General features: G+C 27.9%; 2 protein-coding genes across 4 annotated transcripts in view; one reads left to right on the top strand and one right to left on the bottom strand.

Annotated features, from left to right (window-relative positions):
• Window positions 1-3,532, bottom strand: part of LOC122630893 (bifunctional glutamate/proline--tRNA ligase) — a 6,262-nt gene extending 2,730 nt beyond the window's left edge. The window contains exons 1-9 of one of the 2 annotated variants that reach the window (XM_043815926.1): window positions 3,355-3,532; window positions 2,963-3,142; window positions 2,476-2,885; window positions 1,997-2,348; window positions 1,754-1,925; window positions 1,261-1,662; window positions 749-1,181; window positions 410-631; window positions 12-315 (exon numbers count right to left, since the gene is read on the bottom strand). In XM_043815926.1, coding sequence (XP_043671861.1) covers window positions 12-315; window positions 410-631; window positions 749-1,181; window positions 1,261-1,662; window positions 1,754-1,925; window positions 1,997-2,348; window positions 2,476-2,885; window positions 2,963-3,142; window positions 3,355-3,397 — 2,518 coding nt within the window. In that variant the 5' untranslated portion in view covers window positions 3,398-3,532. The remainder of the gene's footprint in view (window positions 1-11; window positions 316-409; window positions 632-748; window positions 1,182-1,260; window positions 1,663-1,753; window positions 1,926-1,996; window positions 2,349-2,475; window positions 2,886-2,962; window positions 3,143-3,354) is intronic. The other variant, XM_043815925.1, reaches the window with a different exon arrangement.
• A 253-nt stretch (window positions 3,533-3,785) lies between these two features.
• LOC122630894 (eukaryotic translation initiation factor 3 subunit J) lies at window positions 3,786-7,730 on the top strand. 2 transcript variants are annotated; one of them, XM_043815927.1, is made up of 6 exons: window positions 3,786-3,939; window positions 4,048-4,130; window positions 4,557-4,670; window positions 4,776-4,914; window positions 6,273-6,437; window positions 6,505-7,730. In XM_043815927.1, exons 1-6 carry the CDS (start codon window positions 3,924-3,926, stop codon window positions 6,696-6,698), a joined length of 711 nt encoding a protein of 236 aa, XP_043671862.1. In that variant the 5' UTR covers window positions 3,786-3,923; the 3' UTR covers window positions 6,699-7,730. The 2 variants fall into 2 exon arrangements, with proteins under 2 accessions (XP_043671862.1, XP_043671863.1); XM_043815928.1 differs by having other exon boundaries at window positions 3,882-3,939; window positions 4,557-4,674.
• The last annotated feature ends 1,506 nt before the right edge of the window (window positions 7,731-9,236 follow it).

The raw sequence follows: 9,236 nt of genomic DNA, 5'->3' as shown, positions 1-9,236 counted from the left end.
TGCTTTTGCAGCTTTTAATTGTCTTACTTTATCACCTTGTTTTTGTATTTCTTCGGATAACTTCTCATTAGTTTTATTCGCAGATGCTGAATTTATGGTTGCATTAGTTTTTTCAGACTTGACTGGTTTCCATTCTTGCCCTGTTGCGATTTTGTATTCGGATTTTAAATTTAAGAGAATTTTTACTTCTTGATCAATTATATCCTTACTTGCTTTTGCAGCTTTTAATTGTCTCACTTTATCACCTTGTTTTTGTATTTCTTCAGAACTTTGAGTAATAATTTTATCATTTATGTTCACATCTTTTTGTTCAGTCTAGAGAAAAAAACAGAAATATATAAAATGATTTAATAAATATGCATTTAATTAATCATAACTATCATCCAATTTAGCAAAAATAAATACATACTTTTGAAACACTTGATTTACTATCAACATTTGCCTTTGTAGATTTAGAAGCAGTATGACCATCTGGTATATGAAATAGAATTAAAGGTTGCTCTTTGCAGCAGAAAGGACTTATATCAGCATAGGGTACATCACATCTGAAAAATCCTTTTCTTTGCAATTGAATTATTTCTCCTTTTTTCACTCTATGTAATTCTGCCTCACCCAACATTCGTATTTCTACCTATAAGTTTATAATAATAGTTTTATTAAGATTTCTATAACAGATGAAATTAGGTCATATATTTTAAAAGAATATATTTTTTAAAAGAATATAATTTGTTAAAAGTAATTAACCTACTCTTGTATCTTTGGCCACAAAATCTTTGAAATCATCATCTTTTCCCAAAACTGGCTTACTTATAATATGGTCAAAATAAACAGTGTAACATGGTATTAAATCCTTAAAATTTTGTGGTGCAGGTAGCCAAGTAATCTTTAATGTATTTTTATAGTTCTCATCACTTAAATTAAGTCTAGCATCTATACTCTCAATAACACCATTCTTTTTATGTATTGCTTCAATTTTTAAATTACCCCAATTAACGAATGTTGCATTTTGTCCTTCAACTAATGCTTCTGCATCATCTTTTTCTATCAATATTTTTGAACCTACTCGTACACATTTAGTACCTAATGATGGATCTTTTGGATGATTTCGAACAGTCACCCATTCTTCTTTGCTATCCAAAACATTAACTGGGACAGTTTTATCATAATCCAATGCAGTGTATCTAATATAATAAAAGTTGTCATTTAAAATTGAGTGTCATACAATATTTATTAATTTGTCCTCATATATTGTCTACATACCTAATGGCAATTGGATCAATTACTTTCTTATTAAAAGCCCATATCTTATCCCATTCCATAAAAACAACTGATCTAGAACTGCCTTGTGCAATAATGAATTGCTTCAAACCATCTACAGTCATACCTCTTCTCAAGATACCTCTTACAGTAGGAAAACGTGGATCATCCCAACCATCCACTAAACCTTCTTCAACAAACCATGTTAATTTACGTTTAGATAAAACAGTATTCGTCATATTTAAACGCGAATATTCCCATATGTGTGGCCTACGTAATTCTAATGCTTCAATTATCCAATAATACTGAACATCTCTATCATGATATTCAGTTGTACGTAATGTATGTGTGACATTTTCAACAGCATCCACAATTGGGCAAGCAAAATCATATGTTGGGTATACTCTACAAAAATAATATATTATAATATTAAACAATATTATATAAAATTACAAAGGAGCAATATAGTTATAAAAGTAAAATAATTATTTAATACTTGTATTTTGTTCCAGTACGGGGATGTGGTTCTGGTTTACACCTATAAATTGTTGGATCTCGTAAGCATCCATTTACTGACTCATAATCTATCTTGGCTCGTACACAGCATTCTTGACCTTTCACAGTACCTTTCTGCATTTCGTTCCACAATTTCAAGTTCTTCTCAATGGCTACAAAGTAATATATATGTTTTAAACATACGATATAAAATGCAAAATATAATGATACTAATGTTGCTTACAATTATCTCTGTTTGCTGACTTCAACTTTTGATCACGTTGTTCTTTCATAAGCAAAGCAGGTGTATCATCTACAAATGCTTTACCATCTTTAATTAACTTTGTACAATAATCAAGCATTGAATCAAAATAATCCGATGTATAAGTAAATCGATCAGGCTTAATATTTAATAATCTTATATCTTCTAATATAGCTTCTTCAAACTCTAAATTTTCTTTTGCAGGATTTGTATCGTCAAATCTCATAATTAATTGTCCTTTAAAAGTTTCTGCATAATACTGATTCAAAAGTGCTGCTTTAGCATGACCAATGTGAAGATAACCACTTGCTTCTGGTGGAAAACGTACAACTACCTATTACCAAAAAAAAAGTATTAAAAACTAAGAAAAATATATGAACTGCAAGTAACATTCAGACAAGTAACATTTGTTAGACAACTAATAAAATAATAGTCGTGATCAATTAGAACATTTAACTTACTTTTCCCATTTCTGCCCCTGGTAAATCAATAAATTTACCCTCTTGTTTTCTTGCACCTACTTTCTTATTCATTGTTTCTTCAACTTGTATAATATTTCCTATTATTATTTTATTATCTTTAATGGAGGACAATGTCCGTATAACAGGTGGCAAAGAGAGCATTTGTTTATACCATCTGGTTATACAAGGATATAATTTTTCATATTTTTCCAAATATAATAAATTTAAAAGAACACAGAAAACAGAAATGTCTGCTGCTGTTAATCTTTTATTTACCAGCCATGTATTTGTCATCAATATTTTATTTAAGTAGGAAAGAGTTTCATTTTTGACTGATGATTGACATAATGGTCCTATAGCAAACGACAACCAATGATCTACTTGTGTCCTATCACGAATATCTAAATTACCTATGAAAAGAAAAATATAATGAAAATTTATAATATGGTATCTTTCTAAAAGAATGATCCAGTATATTTTAACATACCATATAAATCTTTTGCAATAGTTCTACCGATATAACGGATAACTTCATTGCCACTTTCTGCTAGCAATTGATCATTGGAATCTAATAATTTAAGATTTCCACTGTCTTTCCAGTCATTACACCACACTATATCGATTTCTTTTTTTTCATAATTAACTACTTCTACTGTTATTAATGCATCTATATAGAAAAAGAAAAGAAATTTTGAATATTAACAATATGATAACCAAAATGTATAAAAACGAAAATTGTTATATTTAATATATTAATATTTAACAACTAATATGCAATGAAACATTAATCGACATATGTTCAATTGGGTATGAATAATAAAATAAAAAATAAAGAGAAGCTGCAAAGAAAAGGAAGAATAAGATATTTACTGCTTATACCTGTTGGTGGATTATTAGCATTGACTTTAAGTTTCAGCATCATTATTGGATCACTATTGAAAATCTAATAATTCTGAAACAGTACTGAATTTTTTTTATTACACACCACGTGTAGCACAATTGCCTAGAACCACCAAATAGCAACTGCTAGCGACAGTCGATCGCTGACCGTAGGGCTTGCTAAGTCAGGTTATTGTTTTATACAAATGGCACAATTGCTTTAGTTATTTTCTACATTACCAACGATGTGTCAGAAACAATTATCTAACATCCAAGCATGTTCTACTTTATAGTTATTATTTTTATCAATATTAACGCTACGATCTCTTTTTAAAAATTTCTCCACAACTTGCCATGACCAAAAATTGAAATTTCCATTACTTGTTAAATCTATACTATATTTCGTCTATGCTGAAACTTGGTATCCTACATAAGCTCGTTCTTCCTGTATTCACAGGAACTTTAGTATGACTCCCTTGATTCCGGCCGTTCCTGGTTCTTTTGCGTTAGGTCGAAGAGTTTCAAATTTATTAATAGGAACAATACTTGCAAAATAATCAGTTATAATCATGGATGATGAGTGGGGTGTGTATCTGTGATAGTTAATGATTTATTTTCATTATAATTTTCAATGTTCTAATAACAAATGCGTGATAAAATGCGGTATTAATTTTAACCTCGTGCACTTTACAGATGTGGACAATGTTGAAGCGAAATTTGATCTCGCAATGAGATCAAACAAATGGGAAGGTGAAGATGAAGACGAAGATGTAAAGGTATAACCATTTCAATAAAATAAATATTCATTATTCGATGTATTTTTGTGATTATGTGTGTTATTCTGAACTTAACCTACAGCGAACACACATGTTGACTCTTGCAACTCAAGCTGGCCTTTATTATTTGAAAATTATTGTTTACATTCTCAAGGATTATTTTGACTCTATACCAATTGATCCTTATATTATAAATTACTGGAAATACAGATAAAAATTCACTAATACATGGTAATAAAATCATATATAGGTAGAATACTTTTTTTATATTTTAGTAATTTTGTAATTTACTTCGTATTTTTTCATATATTCCAATAAACATTTTTTTTTGTAACGTTAAGTAATAGTTAAATGGTAAATACAATATAATAGATATTTGTGTTAGATTTGTAGTTATTTTAGTCTTCATAAATAATAAATAAACAGGATAGCTGGGAGGATATTGAAGAAGAGAAGAAAGATGTGGAAAAACCTGCGGAAGTACCAAAAGCCAAACCAAAACCGAAGAAAGCTCTTACTGAAAGGATCGAAGAACGCGAGGTTAGTCTGCCTTATCAGTTTTAATAATTATATGAATTATATAAATATATATTAAATGATCTATTACCTTATGTATTTACATAAAGCATTCATTTTGTTCTTTAGAAAAAAGCGAAAGAGGAAGCTGAAAGAAAAGCTAAGGAAAAAGAAGAAGCATTAACACCAGAAGAGAAGAGAGTAGAGCTGTTAAGGCGACAGAGGTTACAGGAAGAGGCTGACTTACGATTGGCAATGGAAACATTTGGTTTGTTAAACCTTGTAGATTTTAGTCCGCGTAAACCACATAAGGGGGAGAAAAAATAACGTGTCATTTGCACGTCGAAAGTGTAATTTTTTTTACATATCTCATGCCTTATGCAAAATCATTATCTAAATCAATTTATGCATGATTTTTAAAATTTTTATAAATATTTTTAAACATAAATCATCTAATTTATAATGAAAATGAATTTTTTTCTCAACCATTGTGTCATGCATTTTCATAATAATATAATACATCTTTATGAGATAATATAGTAGATTTTAAAAGAATCAAAGTTTTTTAAACTATATTAAATTACATAAAGATGTTCTGTTTTACACGATGACAACAGATAATATATTATAATAAATTAAGATATAAGACTAGTAAGACAGAGAGAGAGAGAGAGAGAGAGAGAGAGAGAGAGAGAGAGAGAGAGAGCAATTGGCAGCATAAATGATTTATCTTTAATTTATTTGATCATAAACTAAAATTTCATAAATGCATGTACTTATATGTGCATGTTTATTTATATCTTTGTGGTATTGTGTACACACAGAAAAGTATTTACTATTCTCTTATACATAAAATTGTACAGTATTATATAGATATGATATAAGTATAAAAACAAAGTATTTCATAATAAAAGAAGTGGCACAAACGTGAGTAAAATATTACAATATGATATTCTAAGTACCATTAATCTAAGAGTACGACAAAAAGAGCTCATACAAATTTATGTATAATTGTCAGGAACTGTACTAGGGACAGTTATATATACACAAACGTATACACTAAAATTTACTACAAATTTTATGGTACTGAACAAATACTGTTATGTATTTTAATAAAAGTTGCTATTCTATGCAAATTATTGTGTTCATGTTAGTTTGCAACCTTTTATCTTGTTGTTAGTCTCCTGTACTGTTCCTGATTAGTTATGTGTGTACACATGCGCGTGCAACTTACGCGCAAGCGCGTGTATGTAATCTGTGTACGTACGACCGTACAAACGGGCATACATTATAAGATTAAGAATTTTATTTGAAGTATCCGAAATAATTACTTCCAAATAACTCTTATAAAATTCTATGGATTCTTTTTAGTTTTAAATATTACGATTGCATATAAGTATTATTAATTACTAAATAAAATTATTTTGAATCTAATTTTATAAACAAATGTAACTTAGATACATATTCTTTTATTAGAAAAACTTTGTTTTATACAATAATAAGTAAATCTATAAAACTGCTACATATATCACAAGCCTTATACAATCAAAATATATAATTATGTATTCTGTAAAGAAATTATGTTTCTTTAGAAACGTAATTAATATATTGTATTGTATTTTACAGGTGTAACTGAAGAATCATCAACAGGTCTGGATGCTATGAATCCTAACACAAAAGAAGAATTTGAACAATTTGGTACTGCACTTTCGCAAAAAATCAACCAGTTTAAAAAGCATTCTGAATTTCCACCATTTGCAGAAGAACTTATAAAGTCCATTGCCCTAAATTGTTAGTATATTTATTTTATTTATATATTGCCTTGACCAATATATTCAATAATATAATTCTTTTCTAGTATCATCAAATGCTTTGAAGAAAGTCAAGACTATGGTGGATAATTTATTAATAGAAAAACAAAAATTAGAAAAAGGAGAAAAACCTAAAAAAGCTAAAGGAAAGGGTAAAGCAAAACTTAAAATTGAAGGAGAAAATACCATGTTAAGCGAGTATAGTGATTATGTATATGACGATTATGACGATTTTATGTAGCGACTTTTCATATACATAAGCATTCTAGTCGCCTAAATACATACTGGAGGATATTAACTTGCAGATTTATACAGAAAGTTTATAATTATACTTTTTGCATATATCATTATATGCAAAATGTATACGCAGATTGATCTGCATTCTTAATATTATCTGCATACGACTTAACAGGAATCAGGAGAGAGTGTTAGAGTTACATTGCTATATCTATAATCTGTTGAAACGGATTTTTTTGTATGATTACATTTACTTGCACCATTGAGTTACTATAAAATATTTTCTATATTCCAATTCATATAAGGAAAAATGTCTGCATACTTATATTATATGATTAACAAATATTAATATAGTTAAGATATAAACACTTATATCCAAAAATAATAATAATCCTAATTTTTTATTAATCCAAATATATGTGTGTGATCAAGTTTTTTAAATTTAATATCAGACTGCTTTTTTATTGCATTATAGTTTATCGTTAAATAGCTCAAAATACGTACGTTATATACCATGATTTTCTTTTATCTAAAATACAACGAATAAATATTCAAATTTGCCTTTAACTGTATTTATTGAATTTGAATTGATTACTATATATAATTCAAACGTGATATGACAACATAATACAATGTTTTATAAGCAGTTTTTTAATCTAGTATATATTATATTTGTTATCATACATAATATATATCCCATACTTATTATGCAGACTGGTCCATAATGATTGGATATAATATAATTAAAAAAATATATAGTACTCAGATTTTATTAATAGATAATTGTTCTATTATTTATCCGTGAACATAACATTGGACAAACTTTTGTTTTTATTTAATATATCTTTAGCTGTTTAAAATGTCTTCAATATGCTTACATAGCTGCAGTGCACAGCTATTATGTAACTGCATTATGGAAGTTTTATATAACATGTCTTACATACATACATACATACGCATATGCATACTTCAATTAATAATTAAAAGTTGGTTTTGAAAAAGAGTATATTCCTAAATAAAGGTTGACTGTAAATAATTTTTGTTGCTATTTTGATTTTCTACGTAGATATACAATGTTTTTTTATTTTCTTAGGTATAATAAACTTATGAGATAGCATAGATTTTATAATAAATCAATGAATACACAAAAAATACATTTTTTCTACGATACGATATATGAACTCGATCCAAAAAAGATATTGAGAGAAGAGAAGGAATATTGAAATACTAACAATTGAACAAGTCAAACAAATTTTTGATTATTACACTTCATAACCGATATTTATTTTATTTATTTTATGAAATGTATGTGGGGGAAGAGCACCTCCTTTTTTAATAAATAGGCATTAGTGGGAAGGTTGGATCAAGGGCCTGCATAGCTTAATGGCCCAGAGACCACTTCTATCCTGCATTTAATAATCTACGTTGACTGCTTTCATGGGGACGTATACGGGTTTGATCTCATTCCGGTTCCGACTCCGTGAGGAGCGACATTATGAAAAAGTGGTCCATCCGAGGATCCAACTTTTTCTAAGAATCCTATATGTATTTCTAGTTTCTGTGTCGTGTTTATACTATGAAGTCACATACAAAATTGTAATTGTTTGTTTAAGAGTAATCATTTAGCTATAACATTTATTTAATTGCATGATAATGCTAATAACGTGTTTATTATTTCTTGTAATATCCATCTATCGGTAATAAGTCGAAGTTTCACTTGCTACGCTATAAATAATCTCTTACATTATATCCAGTTGATAAGTACATTCTCTACCAATGGTTGTATTTACATCGTACATTTCGTTACAAATGTTTGTATACATCATCATTTCAATTCATAGTTACATATTAGATAAGATAAAAATAGAGAATATCTTTAATTAATATAAAACTTTCCATTATCATGATATATTTTTTTCTTAAATCAAATAATTATGAATCATATGACGAGTTGAGAATCATAGTGGTATAAATCACACCCGTTAAATGTTTCTCATAGAATGTTGTTTTGTGTTTATTGTTTAAAAATAGCTCTATACACATATTGAAGTTGTAAAACACATCTATAGATTTAGAAAACTATTTAAAAATATCTATATGTGAAAATTGAAGCACAAAAAAGGATTTTGTACAAATTAAAAATGAATTAATTAATTAAGATTGACTTACACCACTATGTTTCTAAACATTTTGGTTAATAAAAATAAGTACAGTGGTATTTTTAAGAAATGAAGCTTTTTTATTAATTTCTTTTTCACGAATGTATGTCCTATTAGATGGTATTGAAAAACAATAGAAAACAACATTGATATTTAACGTGTTACATCACAGCAGAACTATTCATTTCTACATACAATCTTTTATTTCGCCATTAGAAAATAGATCATGATCTCGTACTTCTCTGAAGATTTTAATAGCATTGACAAAGGGATGTATTAACGGGATATATTTAAATCAAATGATAAAATCTGAAAAACTTGGAATCGCTTTAAATCCGAATACAAAAAGTTTTGATAAAATTCAAATTTTTTGTTAATTTCAT

This window comes from Vespula pensylvanica, chromosome 8 (assembly GCF_014466175.1).
Source record: "Vespula pensylvanica isolate Volc-1 chromosome 8, ASM1446617v1, whole genome shotgun sequence".
Classification (NCBI taxonomy): domain Eukaryota; kingdom Metazoa; phylum Arthropoda; class Insecta; order Hymenoptera; family Vespidae; genus Vespula; species Vespula pensylvanica.
This window is presented reverse-complemented; position numbering and strand designations above follow the sequence as displayed.

Coding starts and splice junctions, on each gene's coding strand:
- LOC122630894 (XM_043815927.1), top strand. Junction 4,131..4,556: donor ATGAAGACGAAGATGTAAAG/GTATAACCATTT, acceptor ATAAATAAACAG/GATAGCTGGGAGGATATTGA. Junction 4,671..4,775: donor AAAGGATCGAAGAACGCGAG/GTTAGTCTGCCT, acceptor TTTGTTCTTTAG/AAAAAAGCGAAAGAGGAAGC.